General features: G+C 39.2%; 1 protein-coding gene across 1 annotated transcript in view; it reads left to right on the plus strand.

Moving 5' to 3' along the window:
* The window catches only part of LOC131041924 (proteasome subunit alpha type-2-B), a 40162-nt gene that overhangs the window by 7468 nt on the left and 9789 nt on the right, over positions 1 to 22905 (plus strand). The window contains exons 3-4 of the mRNA XM_057975177.2: positions 4326 to 4390; positions 9512 to 9558. Coding sequence (XP_057831160.1) covers positions 4326 to 4390; positions 9512 to 9558 — 112 coding nt within the window. The remainder of the gene's footprint in view (positions 1 to 4325; positions 4391 to 9511; positions 9559 to 22905) is intronic.

The raw sequence follows: 22905 nt of genomic DNA on the forward strand, positions 1-22905 counted from the left end.
AGCCTTTGGTAATTGTCGAGTCTTTGCTATTAGCCTTTCATTTGTAAGACATGTAGTTGCTCAAAAGTTGGTCAACTAGTTAACTCTCGAGGTTAGGCTCCAACTGAAGTTTCTTTTGTCTTAGAGCATCCTCAATCTTAGTAGCTGAGGATGTAAGTTTCATGAAGTTGAGAGGTGCATTCAAGGATCGGAATCATTTAAGTCGCCTAGGTCAATTAAGGTTTGAGATGAGGGTTTGTATCATCAAGTTCTAGTGCGAAGGAAGCTTAGAGGGTTGAGGATGAAGTATTGAATCAAGATCTGAGAATTTGTCAAATTTGTCTTAAAATCAGGACAAAACTTTAATGCAAACAAGTTGCAATGGTCTCTCAATTTGCTGCCTAGGTGAAGGTTTACAATGCTCACTCAATAGGTCACCTAAGAGCAAATCTTGCAATGCTACTCCAATTTGCCGCTCAAGAGGTGTAATGCAAAGATGAGATATAAATTTGACTAAGTGTTGGAGTTGCAAAGGGGAGTCAAAATTCCAAATTGTATTGAAAGCACTATAAAAGGCTCAAATCTTTGATTTGTAAAGGTTAATAGTAATAGCAATAGTGAATAGAGAAGAGTTAGTAGCATAGAAATAGCGAATAGTTGATAGATGTTAGATAGTAAGTAATTAGAATAGATTAGGAGAAGAAGAAATTGTTGCTAAGGCTTGTAAATGGAAGTAGTCTATACATTGAAGTTATGGTGAAATGTGTTATTCCAACAAGTTGCATGGTCTCTACTTCTCAATTCATTTGCTTTCATGTTGATTGGATTGAATGGAGGAATTTGTTGAATGTATTTGTGTGGAATCCATTTAGTCCATACCACTAGCCTCTTGTTGATTGCAAGTGTGCCTCGTGTGGTCAACTGGAATGATATGAGCTTAACTTTAAATTGTTATATATCCATTGTTTATGCATTAACTTGAATGGTAATCAATGTTTGATGATAATGATTTGAACATCTCCGAATTGCACCTTAGAAGATTGCACTGAGCTTGTGTCAAATCGTTCAATTTGATAGTGAGGCCTTGCCCGGTAGGAGTCCATCTAATCATTCACCCATCTCCTTGCATTCTAGGCTTTAAGATAGAATTCCTCAACTCTTTCTCTTTTGCACTTTTTTCAATTTAAGCTAGTTTAGGACAAAAAGCATCACAAGATTGCAACATCAGATGATCGAGTTCTAGTAATCCAAACATTCAACAATTCAATGTAAGTAGCCTCGTGATTCCAGCATAATCACATCAAACCATTGAGCTTATCCACACGTCGTGACCCGACATACCAGAACCTTGGAGTTATCTCAAGTGATCCTTATGCAAATCTTCAGCATTCTAGTAACTTTGTTCAAGAGAGGATAAGATACTTTTGGGTATTTTATTCCGTGTTTGCATGTGCCTAAAAAACACCTCAACAGAAAGGAGCTGAGATATTCAATCATCCAAATCTTAAGTTGTCAAGCAAATTTGGGAGGGGAGGACTGTCATGCCCCTGATTTGATACCCCCATAATCAGCAAATCACATTCCTTAATCAGCAGATCCAAATGATGAAATCGCCTTACAAAGTAAGACTTCACAATTTCATGGAGACAATCGTTTGATTAACAGCAGTCAGACTTCTATAGATTAAAGGCAATAAGACTCATTGTTTGATCGATTGAAGGCAATAAGATTAAATTGTTTGATTGACCCTTTCACCATTTAACATTAGCGGTTTCCTCTATAATGATGATTAGTTAGGAGAAACAATAAAATATGAAAAGTATGAAACAGCATGAAGGGTCATGCGATTTGCAAGGAAAGGACGCCACCACTCCAGCAGCCACATCTTAAGTTGTCAAGCAAATTTGGGAGGGGAGGACTGTCATGCCCCTGATTTGATGCCCCCATTAGCAGCAAATCACATTCCTTAATCAGCAGATCCAAATGATGAAATCGTCTTACAAAGTAAGACTTCACAATTTCATGGAGACAATCGTTTGATTAACAGCAGTCAGACTTCTATAGATTAAAGGCAATAAGACTCATTGTTTGATCGATTGAAGGCAATAAGATTAAATTGTTTGATTGACCCTTTCACCATTTAACATTAGCGGTTTCCTCTATAATGATGATTAGTTAGGAGAAACAATAAAATATGAAAAGTATGAAACAGCATGAAGGGTCATGCGATTTGCAAGGAAAGGACACCACCACTCCAGCAGTCACATCTTGATGGAATGTCACCACTCTCTACCCGATGGAGGGATATAAGAATAACACGCCCAACAGACAAAGGGACATTGAAGAAATCAGACTTGGCATTTTATGAGACATTGAACACAGCAGTTGATTGAATACTATATATGTATATGTATGTATGTATGTATGTATGTATATATATACGTGCATACATATATCTATATATACATACATACATACATATGTATATATATATATACACATACATATATATACATATGTATATATATGTATGTATGTGTGTATATGTATATATATGTATGTATGTGTATATATATATACATATGTATGTATGTATGTATGTGTATATATGTATGTATATATACATACATACATACATGTATGTATATATGTACATATATGTATGTATGTATGTATGTATGTATGTATACATACATACATACATACATACATACAGACACACACACACACATATATATATATACATATATAATATACATACATATATATGTATGTATATTATATATGTATATATATACCATAGTGAATATTAATTACATCTGATTAATGGTTTGCTGTTTATTTATTATATGTAGAATGCATGCTTAATACTGGAATTCTTCATATTTTCTGAATGTTTATTGAAATCAGCCATGGTAGAAGAAATGAGGAATTGCAAGAGGTGTATGGTGATGGGGTACTCTTCTAGGTACAGCACCTCATGATGGGTGACCAAATGGTCCTATGAGGCCAAGGAGGTACAGGGGGTACTGCCTTTGGGCATAGAAGAGATGGACTTTCAGGGCACCCTATTGTGAATAACCTCATCCCTCGATCATGGTAAATGAACACACCAAGGTGTCCAATCATAGGAACTGGGAAAGGGATTGTAAGATGAGGGGGAATGGGCTGTGGGACACCTCACTGGGTACACCACCTCAGATGGATGGCACGGGCCACATGAGGCCAAGAGGGATGCTATATCCGCTCTTGGGCCTAGGGTAGAGGATCCAAGACACCCCATCAAAGTCACCTTATCCTATGCTCTCCTATGGTTGAGCTTTCCCAAACATATTTAAATACCTTATGATTAAATTGATATTTCTGCTATGAACTTAATGATGCTTAATTAAGATAGTCTGCTTATTGAATTATTGTTGTAAAAGGCTTCTAACCTGTTTTGCAAGACTTCAATAAGGTGAAAGGTATTTCTAACCCAGCTTTGTTTATTTGGAAAGAGATATTGGGCTAAATTAGGGCATTCCCGAATGGGGGACATTACAATGCTTTGGAGCATTTTTGGTTGAAATTTTTTGTCTTCCCACATGGGCCGTTTGGATATCTTTCAATGCACCAAAGAAGTTTTGATTTTCACCTAGCCGGCTAGAAGTTAGGACCCCACCAAGTTGGTGTACTAAAAAATAAATATTTTTGTATATTTTTATTTAATATGGGAGCTAATATGGCCTCATTTGGTTGTCCATTTCAACTTAACTTCCTATTTGGACTTAGGGGTGACGACTCTTCAGTTTCCAAGGGAAACCATAGTTTGGAAACGATGCCCAGTTTTTGGTTCTTCTAGTTGCAAGATGTATATATTGCTAAGTTTTTGAATTAATGAGACATTTGTAGGCAAACATCTCTTGTATCAAGTTTGCCAGCTTATGAGCTCTTTATTTTGAATAGGTGCTATTTTATAATTTGCATATTGCTTGTTTCATAATTTACAATATAGCCACTCCCTCACAGGGTTTTATCCTCCAAATTCCCAAATGTACTTGGATGATTGGAACTCACACTTAATCTACCAAATGTTTCAATCCTCGTGTGCTTCTTTTCAATTTTATCACTTACAATTTCCCTTTTTGTGTAATGTTTAGAAAATGTGTTTAAGGAGTGTATCTTTAAATAATAATATACTGTTATGCTTGTGAATTGATCTGCATGTCTATTGAGTCAGTCAATGGATGATAGATTAGATACACCTTTGATGTTCAAAGAAAATTCACGGTACAACTTTTTATAAACCGAAAGGTATGCTAAAATGCTAATGGCAATCTGTTTTAACTTTTATTTTTCCTGTGCAGCTGCAAATGGAGTTGTTATTGCAACAGAGAAGAAATTGCCCTCAATACTTGTTGACGAGTCCTCGGTAACATTCTACTTCCAACATTATATTTATTCAAGACAGTAGGAAAGTTGAGACACCATCTTCTGCATCATGCATATTTATTTGAGTACAGGTTCAAAAGTGTAATAGAGTATAGGTTCAAAAGTGCCTTTCTGAATATAACACTGATGAGAAGGATCCAATATATCAAACTCATGTCTTAACTGTGAGAAACAACTTTTATGTGATATAAATGTGACTATGGATGTTTCATTGGTGGGAGTTTTGTCCAAGTGATTGTCTCCATGTATGTCTAACATTAAGTTACTGCCATGAGCCTATTAGAGAAATTGTTTATATTTAGTGCAACATATTAGAAGCTGCACTTACAAAAAACAAATAGCCAAGAAGTGCACATTATTATGTTCTATAACATGCATATAAGTTATTACCTCTGTAAACATTTTGTCTCAGTGGCACACAGTATGCATATAAGTTAAATGAATACGAGTGCATTTACAGAGATGGTATTGTATTCGACCACTCTTATAGGGAGAGATGTTACTATTAGCATCCATATCCACCCTTTAAACATTGTGTCAGCGGCACACAGTACCCAGTAGGTATAAAATTTAGATCAATAAGGGGTGCATTGACTGAGATGCTATTGTGCTTGACGACACTTACAGGGAGAGATGCCACTACTAGCATTCAGATCCAAGATCTCTTATTATATAAAACAAAATCCTCAATTTAGAGGTACCTTAGGAAGGCTTTAGTGTCCATTAGTTCAGTAGTCAACCAAAATAGGAAGTGGCAAATTGGCAACAATGAACAAATAAGGTCAAATGACTATAATATGATACAAGATGAGAGAACCAAAAGTGAATTGTAACAATCAAATGGCTATAATATTTCTTCAAGTTTCTAGGATGGGGAACAAAGGGATGTGGGGTGCATTTTTGTGATCAAATATTGGGGAAAGTTGGGGAATTGCTTTACATTCTCTCTCTCTCTCTCTCTCTCTCTCACACACACACACACACACACACACACACACACACACACACACACTGATACGCATATATAGCCTTTTAATTATATAATTAATGTTTAAACTGATAAACATCATTAAATATTCTAGAATCTAAATAGCCGAAATTCAAATAGCAATCGCAGCTATGGTATTGAACAATGAACATTCAACATTGACCACTGACTTTTGAAAATTGAAATTCAGAAGAGATACAAACTTGAATGAAATATTCAAATATGAATATGGAAGTGTACATATAAATATCTTATTGTCATTATATCAATGATCATGAAAACAAGTTTTTGAAGATGGCTCAATATTGTTTTTTCTTAGCTCTACATGAAATGTTTCTTTCTGTGCCTTTAATTAAATTATTGAGAGGTAGATTGTTAGCAGTGTCCCCAGTACAGCCCTAACAAATGAGGGAGATCTCTCAATCTCTCAAGGATGTCTGGATGCCTCCAAATACTCCTCTTAAAACAGAAAATGTCTTGGTTATGTGGAAAAATCCTGAACCGTCCCTGTGATTGAGAAAAACTTAGAAAGAAAGGGATGTGGGAATATTTCCTTTGAGTCCTTATGCCAACAAGCATCTAGAATGATCACAAAAGAGGGCAGGGGACACATCTCTGTGGAACAAAGTTTGTGGTAAACATTAATTAATTAATCTGCATCTCTCTTTTCTAGAAAATTCCCCTAGTTTAAGAAAAGGTTGTGGGTTTTGTTGCCTCATGGTTACCAGACTTGGACTTGAACCTGACACCCAGACTTTGGAAATTGGAAAAATCACAAATATAGAGTTTTTTAAGAAATTAAAACTTTTTCTATGGACTCTTTTAATCAACTTTAAAGATACCAAAAAATAATGAATTACAAGCTACTATGGTCACAGACACAAGTTACGTCGAACAAACATTTACAATAGTGGATTTGATATGAGGGAACAAGATTTTTAAATATAGAAATATTAATGATAGACATGGAATTATGATTTTTATTTTTTTCTCATTCTTATGATGGATTTGTAACACTAATATACATATTCATAGGAGTATTAGGATAATATTTATATTTCTGTATTTCCTAGCTACACTTGAAGCTGAACAGTCATCTAGAAGATGAACTGAATAGTCATTTTCATATTTTTCAATATGTGTAGTGTATCTCATTTTGATTAATGCATGAATGGTTAAGCTTTCATTGAATATATTTTATGGTTGTCTAAGTGTCTTTCATTTGTCAATGTTTTTTTTCATTATATTTGTAGGCTAACATTGGTATTATAGTGCTTATTTTCTGTTTCTGGTTATTCCTTCCAAACCCACAAAATCTATGATCATTTTTCACCATTATTGTTCAATTTTTAGTTGCATATTATTTCAATTCACCATTATTGTTCAATTTTTGGTTGCAAATAATTCCTACCAAGGTAGAAAGTCTCCTGAAAGGTAATTTTGTGTTGATGCTCTGTCAAACCAGATGAGGGATTCAGTAGTTTAAATATAATGTAAAATGGAGGCAAACTAGTACTAATCTTTTTATATGGGAGAGCGAAGATAAAGAGTGATGAATTTGAAAGTAGGAATAAATGGTTGGCAAAGGGAAATCAATAGAGGAAAAGAAGGTGGTTTCAAGAACCTCCAAGGCCAGTTCCTTGTGTTAAACCAATGGGCAACATTGTTAATTGTCATAATAACATGGGCTCTAGTCTAGCCTCCGCTTGTACATGTATGGACACTACATATCTTTGTGAATGTCTTTGCATTGAATATCCTTCAGATGGTTCATGCTATGGCAAAGTGAAGACTAAATATTTTTTGCCTATTCAACCACCACTCGGATCTTTGCATTTAATCTAGTTTGTATCTCATGGCTCAATCTACGTAGGATTCATTTGGAAATATTGTTGCTCATGGCTCTTCCACAGATCCATATTCACCATTAAAATCCCCATTTCCATCTTTGTTGGTGCCTTCCATTCCACATGCTTCATTCACATTCTCTCTGCATTCACATTCTCTCTGCATTCAAATCACTGTTTTTCGCTGTTCTATGTGCCATTCTGCAATATTGGCAGTGCCCTGGCATTTAATTGAGTGTAGCCCAACATACATGTCTCCTTTGTTTTTGAACACCGCCAAAGAACATATATTCTGCAACCTCTGCATTCATTATACTGAATACTCGATTCATGGTTCCCTGACCTTAGTTTCACATGGCTCTTCCATTTTGATCCCTCTAAATGACCTTACATTCCTACATCTAGTTCATGGTTCTTGAGGAGCTTGGAGTTGGCTTCCCATTTCCCATTTAGTTTGCAAAGGTTTCTTTGGCTCATGATGACAATGTTCGATTTTGTGGCTTTCCATATTCAAGATTACAATTTTGGGAAGTTTTAAAGTACCAGAAGTTTTAGGTTATTCTAGTAGTCTTCTAATTAGGAAGGTGTTTTAGAAGACTATGTTTTCATTAGAGGAGGAAATTTTATTCAAAAGTGGAAAATGCATTTTAGGTCTTAATTTTTACTTCAAGGGGTTATTGTATATTTCAAGCAGTTAGTCAACTTTTATTTGCAATAAAGAAAGAAAAACTAAATTTGCAAACCAAAAACAATCACAATGTTTCACACTTGAGGTATCTTTGATTCACATTGATGGGTCAAGTTGTTGCAATTGAACTACTATACCCAATGCCTAAAATAGCTGCAATAATGTTGCCTTTTCATCGCCTTTTTAAATTGCCTAGGAGAAATAAGGATATTGTCAATTTTAGGTTCATTTTCTTTCATTATTCATTTGTAACTATTACTAGACATAAATCCTAATAGGAAGAGTCTTTAATTTTTTTCCAAGTAGGTGTTATTGATGGGACAGATCCTTTTTACATTTTGCCTGAGTGCTATGTACCTCTCTACTCTCACGTGCTTTAATTTCACTTTCATGTATTGATGGGTGTATCAAAAGGATGAGCTTCTTCCATGTATTGATGGGTGTATCAAAAGGATGAGCTTCTTCCATGTATTGATGGGTAATTGGAAGGGCGAACATATGAAGAGGGTTGTTATGTTTGTCTAGCAGTATACATAAAATGAAACCCATTGAAGTGATAAGTAACCAATCTGTCTCCATTTGACAACAGAAGTCATTAGGTGTTGTGAATAGTATTTTCTCCAAGCATTATCAGTGGAATCAAACCTAGAAGTGTATGTAATCTTTGTAATCATGTCAACTTAATACACTAAGCATTATCAGTGGAATCAAACCTAGAAGTGTGTGTAATCTTTGTAATCATGTCAACTTAATACACTTATGGCATGTTATCTTTGCAAGTTGATGTTAGCAACGAACAAGAAGTAGAGATAATGTTGGTCTTAATACAAGCCTTTGTTTATGTAGTTTTGCAATCAATACAAGATGCTGTGGTAAGAAATCAATAGGTTGCAAGATCAATTACAAGATTAGACACCTAATGTCTCATATATAAGAAAGATAGTGTCAACAATGATGGTCCTTCAAGTGGTCCAACTCAAATGATTTGTAAAGACAAAAAGTCCTTGAAGAAAATTGTTGATTTGCCTCTCGTGTCACAATAGTTTGCAGAGAAAAATATGTTACTTCTTCAAGAAGTACAACTTAGAAGGCAGGAAAAGGCAAAAAGTCATTGAAGAAGAGTGTAAAGCCCCCTCCTATGCCATAGAACAATGCTGTTAGTTCCATATCAAAAAGTATGCTGATTTGGTTCTTTCTGCAGCTATGCTGTTAATTCATGATGAAGATTTTTGTCTTTCTTGGGTAACATTTACATACAACTTTAATAAATATCTAGTTATGCTTAGGTTTATCTCCCAAGGCCATCAATTCTGAATCACAGCTTTCATGCTCGACCAGTGTAAACTTGAAATAAACTAGTGCAATTGGTATTGATGTTATGTTCTACGCTTGTTAGAGTGCATGGTATACACTTACACCTATACATAAGGTAGGCTAAAATTCACATTATGTCTCATAAAACTGGCATTTAGTATAATGCCAGATTTTGCACATATTGTATTGTATTCATCTTTAAAAATAGTAAATGTTTTAAATTTTTTCTGGTCATGCATTTGACCAGAATTAATATTTATGCAGGTTCAAAAGATACAACTTCTCACGTCAAACATTGGAGTAACATACAGGTCTGCATTGATTTCTCTTTTCTCATATTTGTTTTTATAATTTAAATTCCATTTTCTTCTACTGTCCAGTTTCAAAGTATGCTTTCTTACTTGTTTTTCTATGTTTTATTTATGAAAATTTATGTTTGCATGTGTTTTTATTATACAATGTTATACCTCTAAAATGTTTTGATGCAGTTTTCAACTTCCTTTTGAATATTTATGTCCAGAATAGATTTAAATGGAAATGATCATCTTATTTGAATCTTCATCATGGTGGCATTTTGTATGTGGAATATCTGGTTTAGATAGCGGTGCAAAAGAATGTCAATAATTTTATGCCAAAAATTTTAGGCATATTTGTTACTTGTGTGGAAATAAACTGATATAATGTTTACCAAAACAATAGATAGTGATGTATGCAGGAAAAAGATGTCAAATCTCTTATATTAATAAAGTATAGGAATCTTGGCAATATACGTGAAAAAGTATCTATCATGTCAAAAAATGGACAAAATAGGCAAGGTGACAACTATTTTTTATGCATTATAAATCAAGGTAGTATATAAACCTTAACAAAGCTCTTTAGTTCTTAACCTAATCCATTGCCTACAATTTAAACCAAATGATGGCAAGCACAAAAAAAAATCTAATGTATGGAAAATTTGAGTCAAACAGAGATTTCCTATGTTAATCTGCCATAGAACCACATAGGATTTTTCAAATAAGGGTTCCCTAGACATTAGATTGTCTCTTGGAATGGGAGAGAAAAAATTGCGAGTTAAATCATTATAGATTTTCTACTTAAGGGCTAGATTCTAAAACAACATGGTCACAAGCTACTTGTTTGTGATTTGGAATTCTTGTGCCTGAACATTTTGGTCCCTAATGTTGGGTCTGATCAGTGGTTTTGCATGGGTTCTGTTATCACAAAAGCTCACACCTTTGCTGAGCTATCAACTCAACAACCTTGTGAAACATGGAAACAACCCCGAAGTGTGGGACCTTGCGCAAGGGGGTTGAATCTCCGAAGAAGGCCGACTTCCTTCTCAATCTAGGTGCAGGTGTTGAACCAACTCAACACTTCAAAACTAACTCCTAGGCCTATCCTAACAAATTGCAGAGGTAAAGGGCAGAGAGAAATGCTTGAAATAAAAGGAGGTGATGCACAAAGAAGAGATTGTTCCTCTCCCTACCCGAAATGACACAAAGAATCATCTGAAAAACCCAGGAGATGCACAAACTTCAGTTGTATGAGTGACCCCACTGCATGTATGGAGGTTAGAATTCGCTGAATGCCAAGAGGGGAGAAGGTTTCCCACAAGTCACATTCATAAATAAGTTAACACATCATAAATGAGAGAAGGGCCACAAAACATACACCTATGATGAAGGTAAGAAAACATACACAACATACATAAGTTGAAAGAAGGCAAGAATGGTGATTTCAATTAATTATAAGGCCAATGGCCAACTTACAGTTGCAAAATACAAAATAATACAAGAGAAGTGAGAGAGCATAGAATAGCTCAAGCCAGTAGGGAGAGAACCCTTTTCAATGAGGCTTAACAACCTTTATATAGAAAAATGGTTACAAGAGTGATCATGACCCTTGTATGTCAGTTTGGGAGTGCAGAGAAGTGCATGCACTTGACTTATGTACATGCAAGCAACCTAGCCATACCCACAAAAGGCAACCCTGAGAAGGGTGGATTGACTGACCTTCCAAAGTGAGAGTATGCAAACATGACATAGGTCATTACAAGAAGCATGGCCCCCATGGCCCCGCACCTCTCTTGATGGAAATCCTGTCAAAAACATTAAATGCACCCCTATGGCTCCACAAAAGAAGGTGCACAAGTCACAAAAGTCGTCACAGCATTTAAAGCTTTGAGTGTCGATCATGCCATCCGGAAGTGTTGCAAGCTAGAAGGAGTTTGGAGAACTTCAGAGACCTGGGTCACCGAAGTTGGGGGAACTTAGGAACTTGGGAACTGTTGATGTGTTTTTCATGCACATGCAAACACAGAATAAAATACCTAAAGGTACCTTATCCTCTCTTGAACAAAGTTCCTGACTGCTGAAGATCTCGCTGAAGGATCAGTCGAAGTAACTCCAAGGTTCTGTTGTGTAGGATCTCTACGTGTGGATAAGCTCTTTGTGGTATGATGTGATTTGCTGGAATCACAAGGGGACTTACACTTGACGACTTAAACGTCTGATTTGCTTTGAATATTGCTGGAACACAGAATTTCACTAGCCTAGATTTTTTGAAAAAAGGGAAAAAAAGGATGAGGGCGAGGGAAGGATCTAATTCTGACACTAAGAATGTAGGAGCAATGAATGATCTTTGATGAAATTCTAACTAAGTCTTGTTTTGACATCCCAGGACCATCTCCACAAGATTAGTGCGATCTTCGAAGGAAAGCTTTATGATGTTCAGATCATTGCTACATGCATAGACACCATCAGGCTGATGCATATCAGTGAAGAAGCGACAATTGAAGTTAAGCTTAAGTTGAATGATTCCATTGACTACACAAGGCAAGTCTGCAATCAACAAACTGCTAGTAGTATGGATAAACAAATTTCACCATCAATCAAACACATTTCTTCCACTCATCTAATAACATGAAATCAAATCTAAGAAGTATAAAGACCATGCAAATTGTTGAATCGACCCATAGATTTCACCATTTCTTCAATGAAGTTTTACAAGTCTTTTACAACAACATCTTGGCAACAATCTTTGCCTTCTCTTGCTATTCTACTCTAATTGCTATACTATTTGCTATTAATCATTAGCTATTCTAACCTCTATGAACTAACTATTAACCTTCTAGCTATTAATGACTAACTATTAGCCTTTACAAATGAGGAGCCAAGGCTTATATAGCGCCCTCAATACAATTCAATGGCTCAGATCACTTTGAGATCAATGGCCGAGATTTTACAATGAAACCCTAATTAGGGTTTGTTACAACAAACTTAATTCTGACCAATGAAATAATTGCATTAATTGGACACATGTCTTCTCTGGAATATTCGACCAATGGATAGTCGGGGTAGGTACATCGAAGTTAGTGCCATCTTTGATGAGTCAGGTACATTGAATCTGGACATGCTGAAGTGGACCAACTCGACTGGAGGAGTGATGACTGGGATCCCACCTTGTCTTTCCTTCAAATGTTGGACTGGAAGAGGTCGTCCCTGTTGATGCTGGGCTAGAGAAGGTCGTCCTTGCTGATGCTGGGTTGGAGAAGGCCGTCCTTGTCCTGGCTTGGTCTTCTTTCATCTGTCAAAACAAACCAAAAGATGATTAAGGACACATGATAAATTCATTTCAACATAGCATTTTCAACTTAAATCATCAACAAAAAAGATATTAAAATGAAGTTAGTTCAAGACTCTTTCTAGGGACAGGCCCTATAAGAATTTCGCCCTGGACCCTCTGGAAGGGTCAGGAGCGAATTTTGCATTCCTGGCTCATTTAGACCTCCTTTCAACGTTACCTCACAATTAGCTCCTCGCTCGGCCCCAACAAGGTGAAAAATAGCAGTTTCAAAGGATTTCGCCCTGGACCCTTTGGAAGGGTCAGGAACGATTTTCTTGATTAGGCCTCAATTACCCCATTTTTTCACTCCAAAATCCTCCGGAAGGTGAGCATATGCTTGTTTTAGCCTAATCAAGTCTTGCATTTCAAATTTCAGCATTTCACATGAGTAAATTAGGTGATAATGACAATTTCGCTCTGGACCCTTTGGAAGGGTCAGGAGCGAAATTCCTTCTTTAGGCTTTATGTTACACTTCCTTTACTTCACTTCATCTGGAATCCCCCATATAGAACCCACTTCTCAACTTGGCAACATTGGTTCGATCTTCACAAGGCCCAAAAAGGAGAATTCGCTCAAGAAACTAGCCAGGGACAGGACTTATCCAGAATTTCACTCTGGACCCTTTGGAAGGGCCAGGAGCGAAATTCTCTCTTGAGCTCAAAATTCACATTTTTTGAAGATCCAAATCTTTTCAAGGCATTCCAAATGGCTTCTTTTACTGCAATCCAGGCTTAGTTTTACTCAAACCTTGAAGGAAAAGGTTACTTTAGTGTTTTTCGCCTTGGACCCTTTGGAAGGGTCAGGAGCGATTTTCTCCTTTTGTAGCTCATTTTTTATCATTCCAACTTCAATCCACCTCACAATGCTAGGAAATATCTTTCTTCTTTCACCCAATCCAAGTTTGATTTCGTTTTGCAAGGCAGAATAGGAGATTTTAGGATTTTCGCCCTGGACCCTCTGGAAGGGTCAGGAGCGAAAATCCTCCTTTGGCCTAAAATCATCACTTTTGGAAACCAACATCAAGTCAAAGGTAGTCTCAAGGGCATTTCTTACCTTAATCAAGCCTTGTCTTAGCATAAATTTGAAAGGAATGGGTAGGTTTTAGGATTTTCGCTCTGGACCCTTTGGAAGGGTCAGGAGCGAAAATCTTGTTTTAGGGCTATCTTGCCATCCTTCCAACTTCAAATCACTTTCAAGGCATAGAACATCTTGTCTTTCTCCTTCCCATGGTATAAAAACCAAAATCTTATCTCGAATTGCAAGGAAAAAAGGGGAATTTTAGAAATTTCGCTCTGGACCCTTTGGAAGGGTCAGGAGCGAAATTTTCATTAGGCTTTCAATTTTGCATTCTTGGCAACCAAAATTCATTCTAAGGCAATCCAAATGCCTTCTCACACCCTTGTCCTAGCTTGGCCTTGCCCAAAATTTTGAAAAAACAATGTTTTCAAGGATTTTCGCTCTGGACCCTTTGGAAGGGTCAGGAGCGAAAATGTTGTCTAGGCTCAATTCCTTCATCATTCATGGTCTTTAACAACTTAAAGTCATTCTTAAGGGCATGCTCTTCTTGATTTTGCCTCATCCCACACTTGACCTAGCAAAAAACTTGATAGCAAAAGAGGTTTTGAGAAAATTCGCTCTGGACCCTTTGGAAGGGTCAGGAGCGAAATTTTCATTTTTGACCCAAAATCATCATTTTCTAAACTTGAAACTTCTTTGCAAGGTAGGATTTCGTCCTTCATCACCCTAGGAATAAGATTTCATGTCCAATAAAGGTCAAAAGGTAGGTTTATAAGGAATTTCGCCCTGGACCCTTTGGAAGGGTCAGGAGCGAAATTTCCTATCTTGGCTAGAATTCTTCATTTTCACAATCTTCTAATCATCTCCAAGGATTTCAACATGTTCATACTTCATCTCATCATGCCTTGGTCATCAAATTTTGGCCAAATAAGGCAAGAAATGTGTTTTAGAGAGATTTTCGCTCTGGACCCTTTGGAAGGGTCAGGAGTGAAAATCTTAACTTGGGCTAGATTCTTCATTTCTCCCTTTCAAAGCGACCTTAAGAGGCAAAGACAAGTTATTTCTCTTCCATCCATGTCATAACAAATAAAAAACTTGACCTTTTTCAATGCAAAAATATGAGTTTTTAGGAATTTCGCTCTGGACCCTTTGGAAGGGTCAGGAGCGAAATTTTCATTTTTTGTCCAAAACCCTTCATTTTCAATGCTTTCAAACCTTTCAAAGGCAATAAGAATGTCCCAACTTCCTTCCAAGGTACCCTGCAAGTCAAAGATTAGCCAAACTTAAGATGAAATGTGCTTTGGGAAGATTTTCGCTCTGGACCCTTTGGAAGGGTCAGGAGCGAAATTTTCATTCTAGGCTAGATTACCCACTTTTCAAACTTCAAACCACTTCAAGAAGCAAACTTAGATCATTTTCCACCTGAGGAAGAAGGTTTCAAGGTCAAACAAGGTAGCAAATGATGAATTTCGCTCTGGACCCTTAGGAAGGGTTAGGAGCGAAATTCTCCTTTAGGCCAAAATCTTGTTTTTCAAAATCAATCAAACTCCCTCTCAAGGCAAAAACATACCCATTCAGCTCCCATCAAGCCAACGCCTAGCCAAAACAAGGAGGAAAACAAGAGTTATAAAGATTTTCGTTCTGGACCCTTTGGAAGGGTCAGGAGCGAAATTTGACATTTTGGACTCTCCGTCAGGATCATTTTATGGAATATAACATTTAAGTATAAGTGATACTTTAAGTTATATTCCATATATACTTTCAGGATGTTTGAGAGTGGTTTCGGACCTCCAGGAGTTATATTGCAAAATCTAGTTTTTGGAGGATTCTTCAGTTTTCCAAACTTAGTCAAATTTCAGGATCAGGACATTCCAGACTTAGCCAAATTTCAGGATCAAGACATTCCAGACTTGGCCAAATTTCAGGATAAGGACATTCCAGACTTAGCCAAATTTCAGGGCATTTGAAGATCAGGATGACATTTCAGACTTCATCACTCACCAACTCGACCTAGCTCGGACCTTCAAGAATGATACCCACTCACAAAGCAAGACACAATTAGCAACAAGAGCAAAACCAGGCCTTAAGGAAGACTCTCAAAGAAACCCTAATTCTGGGGCCCTGTGGACTCACCCTGGCTCAAGCAAAGCTTGCGATCCAACGATCCCCTCGACAGCACTCATCTTGCAAAGGCTAACAGACAAAACCCTAAAAGACCTAGAAAACAAACCCTAGAAAGCAAAAAGCAGGGGTCCCCATTTGCAATGGGGTGATGTGTGAATACGTCACAACAGGAACCTGGGGGTTCCGGAGTTCTGGGGTGGAAGAATAAGGAACTTGGGAACTTGGGGGTCCTGGAGTTCAGGGGTTGAAGACTTAGGAACTTGGGAACCTGAGGGATCCGGAGTTTCGGGGTTGAAGACTTAGGAACTTGGGAAGCTGGGGGTTTTAGAGTTTCAGGGTAGAAGACTTAGGAACTTGGGAACATGGGGGTTCCGAAGTTCCGGGGCTAGGAACTTGGGGGTTCCAAAGTTTCAGGAACTTGGGAACTTGGGGGTTTTGGAGTTCCGGGGTTGAAGACTTAGGAACTTGCTTCTGACAAGACAACACTTCACACTTCATGATTCCATTGTTTTCTCTTTGATCGTCTAGGGCAGCTCTGGTCCATGGAACATATCTCTAATCGGTTCTCATTGATGGACCAAGGGTGTCATAAAATGACATTATTTTTGGCGATTTCTGCGGGATGCTTGCCTGCTAAGCATGAAGTCCAGAAGCCTTGAGCATCCATTGGGCACTAAGTCATTGAAAAGACCCAAAACATGTGTGCACCATCACTTGGAGGAAAACTGGAAACTAGAGCACACACCCTCTTAAGGAGAATGCGGCGGATGCACAAGCACTTATGAAAGCAAAACAACTTCTAGTAAAATATTTACATAGTCATCAACACCCTCTGCAGAAGCAGGGCTTGAGATGAATCACATTCACTGGGATTGGAAGAACTTCACCATCAAACCCGGAGAGATGAAATGCATTGGCCTCCTTGCAACTAGTGATGACATATGGACCACTCTAGATAGCATCAAATTTGGAGTGTCGCCCAGCTTTGACTTTGTCTGCATCCCACTTGAGAACTAGATCTCCCTCTTTGAAGACCGTATTAGTAGCTTTTTTGTCAAAAACCTTCTTGACTTGCTCTTGATGAGTTTCAAGGGTATGCATAGCCTGACTTCTAACCTCCTCCAGCTCCATTAGCTCAGCTAGCCTTACTGTCATGGCATCATTCTCTGTTAATTCTAGCTGATGTGCTATTTCAAGAGAGGGTAACTCTAGGGAAGTTGGGAGCCTTGCTTTTTTCCCATATACCAGCATGAAAGGAGAGTTACCGATCGCCCTCTTGGGTGTGATCCTGTCAGCCCATAAGGCTGTCCTCAACTTAGTATGCCATGCCCTCTAATTGTCTTCAATTGTCCTTTTAATTATCTTGATGAGGTTCTTGTTGGAAGATTCAGCTAAGCCATTACCCTGAGGGTAATAGTTGGATGACGTCTTCAAGTATACACCATTCTTAAATGCCCAAGAACTGATTTGGGTTCCAACAAATGCCCTGACATTGTCTGATATGATGGTGGAGGGGACACCGAATCTTGTCATAATTCCATCAAGGAATTCCAACACTGACGCCTCAGTGGCATCCCTTAATGCAACTGCCTTTGTCCACCAAGTGAAGTAATCTGTTGCGGCCAAGATCCACTTATGGCCAACACTAGAAGGTGGATTTATCATGCCAATGAAGTCTTTGCTTCCTAGAGAAGAGAGCACATTTCTTGCAATTCTTCACCCATCTATGTGAGTCACTGAATAAGGATGGCTAATAATAACCAACCCTCATTATTTTGATAGCCGTAGTCCTTGCAAAGAAGTGGCCCCCTGAAGAGCCATCATGAAATTCCTCTAACAATCTGCTTACTTGGTTTCGCTCAATACATCTCAGTAAGACTCCAATAGAGTCTTTCCGAAAAAGAGTGCCATTCACTAAGACATAGGGAATGGACTGCAACCTGAAATGCCTTCTTTTGGTCCTGTCTAGACCTTGGGGGTATCTACCTTCCATTAAGAAGGTGGTCATGTCACTTACCCAACTGAATTGAGTGTTGTTGCCAGTTGGTTGATCCTCTTGTAACACAAGAGCAACCTCTGAAATAGTCTCAGAAGATGAGACAAGCTGTTCACATAGGCCCCTGCCTCTTACAAGCTTGGTGATCTTGATGTTGATGTCATATTACATGACCTTGGTTATCCACCCAGCCCTCTTCTCATTGATGTCCTTGTTTAGAAGGAAATCTTTGACACTTGCATGCGAAACTAAGAGTTGGATCTTGTTGTTGGACAACATGTGTCTAAACTTTTTTAATGCCCTTACAACAACTAGGACTTGCTTTTCTACATAACTATACTTAAGCTCATAGTCCTTTAGCCCCTCACTAAAGAAAGCAATAGGTTGCTCCAAATTATCATCGTTCAACTGTGTTAGGACAACTTAGATGTTGGATTCTCCTCCAAAGGTATAGAGGATAAAATCCCTTTCATAATTAGGATTGACAAGGGTAGGGGCTTGAGCAATTGCTTGTTTGATCTCTTCGAAACCGGCCCTCCCCTCCTTGGTTCAACTAAAAGCCAAGTTTTTCTTCAACATGAAAGTGAGGGGTTTTACCATGGTGGCAAGGTTGGGAATGAACCTCCTCACAAAGTTGATCCGACCAAGGAAACTTTGCAATCCTTTCTTGTGACTGGGGAGTGGAAGAGAAAGAATAGCCTCCACTTGCTCTGGATCAATGGTCAAACCCTCCTTGGATACGATGTGTCCTAGCAATCTTCCTTGATCAGTAGCAAATGCACACTTGCTAGGGTTCAAGGACACACCATACTCCCTACATTTCATGAACACCTGCTCAAGATGACCAAGATGGTCAGCTGCATGTTTCGAATAAACAATTATGTCATCAAGGTATACAAGCGCAAACTTTGCTAACACACCCTTAAAAGCCATGTCCATTGCTCTTTGGAACGTGGCACTTGCATTGGTTAGCCCAAAGGGCATTTTACAATAAGCATAGGTACCCCATTTAGTAGTAAATGCAGTCTTGTATTGGTCTGATTTGTGGACCAAGATCTGATTGTAGCCTGAATACCCATCCAAGAATGAAAATCTTTCCAAGCCACTGACCTATTGGAGAATCTACTCCATAGAGGGAAGGGGTTACTGATCCTCGAGGGAGGTTCTATTGAGATTCCTAAAGTCTACACATAGTTTGATTTCCCCATTCTTCTTTCTTATAGGAACAAGGTTGGCCACCCAGGAGGAGTGCTTGATTGGGAAGATGATATTGGCTTCTATGAGCTTGGTCAACTCCTTCCTCATTAGTGGCTCAATCTTGGGGTTTATTGGCCTTTGCTTTTGTCCAACTGGCTTTGCATTCGGGTTTAGCTCTATGGTATGCTGGGCTAAGCTAGGGTCAAAACCCTTCAAGTCTTCATAGGTCCAAGCAACTATGCCATCACAAAGGCCTCTTGTTTGGTTGAGGAACACACCTTGCCCAAGTTCAAGGACCTACCCTCAGCAACAACAACCGGCTTGTAATCCCCCCTCTTTGCAGCTAAGTTCATCTTCTTCTTCAACTGATCATCCGAGTTGAAAATGCCTTCCAAGGTAACTGGACCTTTAGGCAACTTGTTGGAGTTGAGCTGCATGATTTGATCTCCATACTGGTCTTGTAGCTTAGACTGATTTTTAGTAGAAAACTCTGCTTCATTTTGCAAGAAGTTGACGATCTGTTGATCGCTTTCGAACACTTGCCAATTTACCTGATTGTTTGGGACAGCAGGCCTCACAACAAGCCCAGTCTCTTCAGTCTCAACTAATGGATCAAACTGAAAAGCATTGGCCCATTCGTCCAGCAAGCACTCAGGAACCTCTTGCAAAAGAGTGGTAGGCTCATGGACAGTAAACTCCTCCTCCTCTTCATGCAAAGTTCAATTCATGTTTATAGGGCTTGGGGTTTAGGGCTCAATGTGGTTTTGGGCAATGGGCTTTGCCCTTATGGTGACCTTGGTACCATACCTTGTTCGAAATAGCATGTGGGACCAATCAGAAGACAAGTACCCACCTATCTTGGCGGTGAAGTCTCTAGACAGGCAGATGGCAAAGAAGGCAGGGACGTCTATGATTGATACGTCTTGCAAGACAATGCAACTAGGGCATGCCTGCAAGGTTAACTTCAAATTTTTTACCACCCTTACTGTCTTAATACAAGTGCAATCTAATTGGACCACCCCTTTGGTCACAGGTTCGTATTCTATGCCAAAAAGATCAGCTACCTTCTTAGGCATGATTGAGCTACTAGCTCCTGAATCTATCATGCAATTGTGAACCAAGTTATCTCCTATTATTAAGGAGAGATAGAAGGGGGGAAGCTTGCTGACCTTGCTTGAATCCTCTTCCTCCTTGGGTTGCACCAAACTGGTGGAGATTGCCTTTCCGCTAACTGTTGCCTCATCACCTGACTGATCGATGTCCTTCAGTGCCTCTTTAAGCAAATCCCTTTGAGATGGGATTGAAAGGGCCTCCCACATAGTGATGTTGAGGTTGGCCTTCTTTATCTGATCAACTATGTTGAAAGGAACACCAACTGACTTTAGAGGCCCCTTTGAGGCTACAAGGTCTACTTTTGCTCTTTGGACGACTTGGGCCTCTTCTTGCCTCTTGCTCCCTTGCATGGTACTTTGGCTTGTATCATGGGTGGCTACATTGAGTGTTGGAGCTTGGGCTTATGTTGAAGGTGAGGCAGCCTCCATGGCTCTCTTCTTTGACCTTGCATATTGCAGCATAGACTCACCATTTGTTTGGTTCAAACCACATAATTCTGCCTCTTGCCAATTGACAAAGGTAGAATCCCCTTGTAAGTAAGCCTGAGTGCCAACACCAGGCTGATTTGGGTCATATTGCTGGCCAAAAGTGGTCGGCTCATCCTACACCACTAAGGTTTGGACAAACCTTCCATTTTGGCATGCACCTTGGTTGTGTAGCTGATTGCATGGTTGACACCAATCTTGCTCTTGGGCGAGGTTATTTTGGACTGTCGCCTTTGAGTTGCTTGCAGCTGTGGGGTTCACACTATTCAAAGGCCTGGCGTTGCTCCATTGGTTTTGCCCTTGAAAGGGTGTCCTATTTTGCTGATAGTTCTGATTTTCTGCCTGATAAGGTCTGCTATGCTGGGCTTGTTGCCTCTTTAGTGTCACCAACTCATTGCTAAAGTTTGCAATAGAGCCTTGACCTCGTGGAGCTCATTGGAGGATGTAGATGGTGTGGATGATTGTCTTGCGGGTGCCATGAGGATAAGAGTCAAGGTGGGTTGTTGAGTAGGAGCTTCTGGGAAGAGAGGCAATGGAGCTATCTTCCTAGCCTGAGTCAAACAATTTTCTGCTCTTATGGCTATGTCATATGCACTTGGTAAAGAGGTTCCACCCATTGATTGTACCATGATAGCTATATCGCCGTTGAGAGCTCTAAGATAATACAAGAAGGCATGATTTGGAGATGGCTTCACTAGAGCAAGAATTCTATTCCATGTCTTATGGAATTTGAAATTGAAATCTCCCATGAACTTGTGGGGTGCCCTCTTGATCATAGTCAATTGCTCCACAAGTGATAGGTGGTCACTTTTGTCTTTGAAATGGTTGCACAACCTCTCCCCCAATTCATCCCAATTGTGAATGGAGCTAGACGACAACCCTCTATACCACTGCAAAGCTTTGCCTTTCAACGATGTGGCTAAGAGTCTGACAACAACATCATCCTGAGTGATATTATGGACGGAGCAGATGTTTGCAATGTATTGAGTGTGCTTAATGGGCGTTGTAGCTGTTTCACCAGTGAAGTATGGTATACTCTTCAACGCAGCCACTGGTATGTCATTCCATTGAGTCAAAATAAGGGGACTCCCTCCATTGAAGGTAACAAAAACCTGATTTCTTGCCATGTGAAACAATGGTCTATTTATATGAGTGGTGGGAGCCCTTGATAGTAATGGTCTTGTAAATGGAGGGGTAGAATGAGACCTGGGAGATGGAGTGTTTACAACCCTGACTTCCCTAACTGGTGATAATGAAGGTCTACCTCTCCGCCTTCTAGAGGGTGAAGATGAGAGTTCTTCGATCTGGAAACTACATCTAGAAGACGCCCTTGTATGAATTCAGGGCATGAAATCCGGAGCTGCAACAAGTCATGAGCAAGGAGTGGACCTGTTGAGCAGAGACTTCGGAACCTCGGGGTTCCGGGGTTAAGCACTTCGAAACCTACGGGTTTCGGACCTCCAGAGTAGCGGACTTCGGAACCTGGGGGTTTCGGGGTTCCGGAGTTGTGAAAGTTGCGATGACTTGGGAACCTGGGGGTCCCGGGGTCCCTGAGTTATGAACTTCATATGAACAAGAACTGGACTTTGAGCAGAGTCGCCAAGTCCTTGAAAGGTGATTGCCTCTAAAGGCTGAAAGACTAAGAATTAGCATTGGATCCTTAGCATGTATGTTGAACTAAGTCCCATCGAGCGTGCCAAAAACTGTTATCACAAAAGCTCGCACCCTTGCTGAGCTATCAACTCAGCAACCCTGTGAAACATGGAAACAACCCCGAAGTGTGGGACCTTGCACAAGGGGGTTGAATCTACGGAGAAAGCCGACTTTCTTCTCAATCCAGGTGCAGGTGTTGAACCAACTCAACACTTCAAAACTAACTCCTAGGCCTATCCTAACAAATTGCAGAGGTAAAGGGAAGAGAGAAATGCTTGAAATAAAAGGAGGCGATGCAACAAGAAGAGATTGTTCCTCTCCCTACCCGAAATGACACAAAGAATCAACTGAAAAACCTAGGAGATGCACAAACTTCAGTTGTATGAGTGACCCCAATGCATGTATGGAGGTTAGAACTCGCTGAATGCCAAGAGGGGAGAAGGTTTCC

Source organism: Cryptomeria japonica, chromosome 1 (genome assembly GCF_030272615.1).
Source record: "Cryptomeria japonica chromosome 1, Sugi_1.0, whole genome shotgun sequence".
In the NCBI taxonomy this organism is placed as follows: domain Eukaryota; kingdom Viridiplantae; phylum Streptophyta; class Pinopsida; order Cupressales; family Cupressaceae; genus Cryptomeria; species Cryptomeria japonica.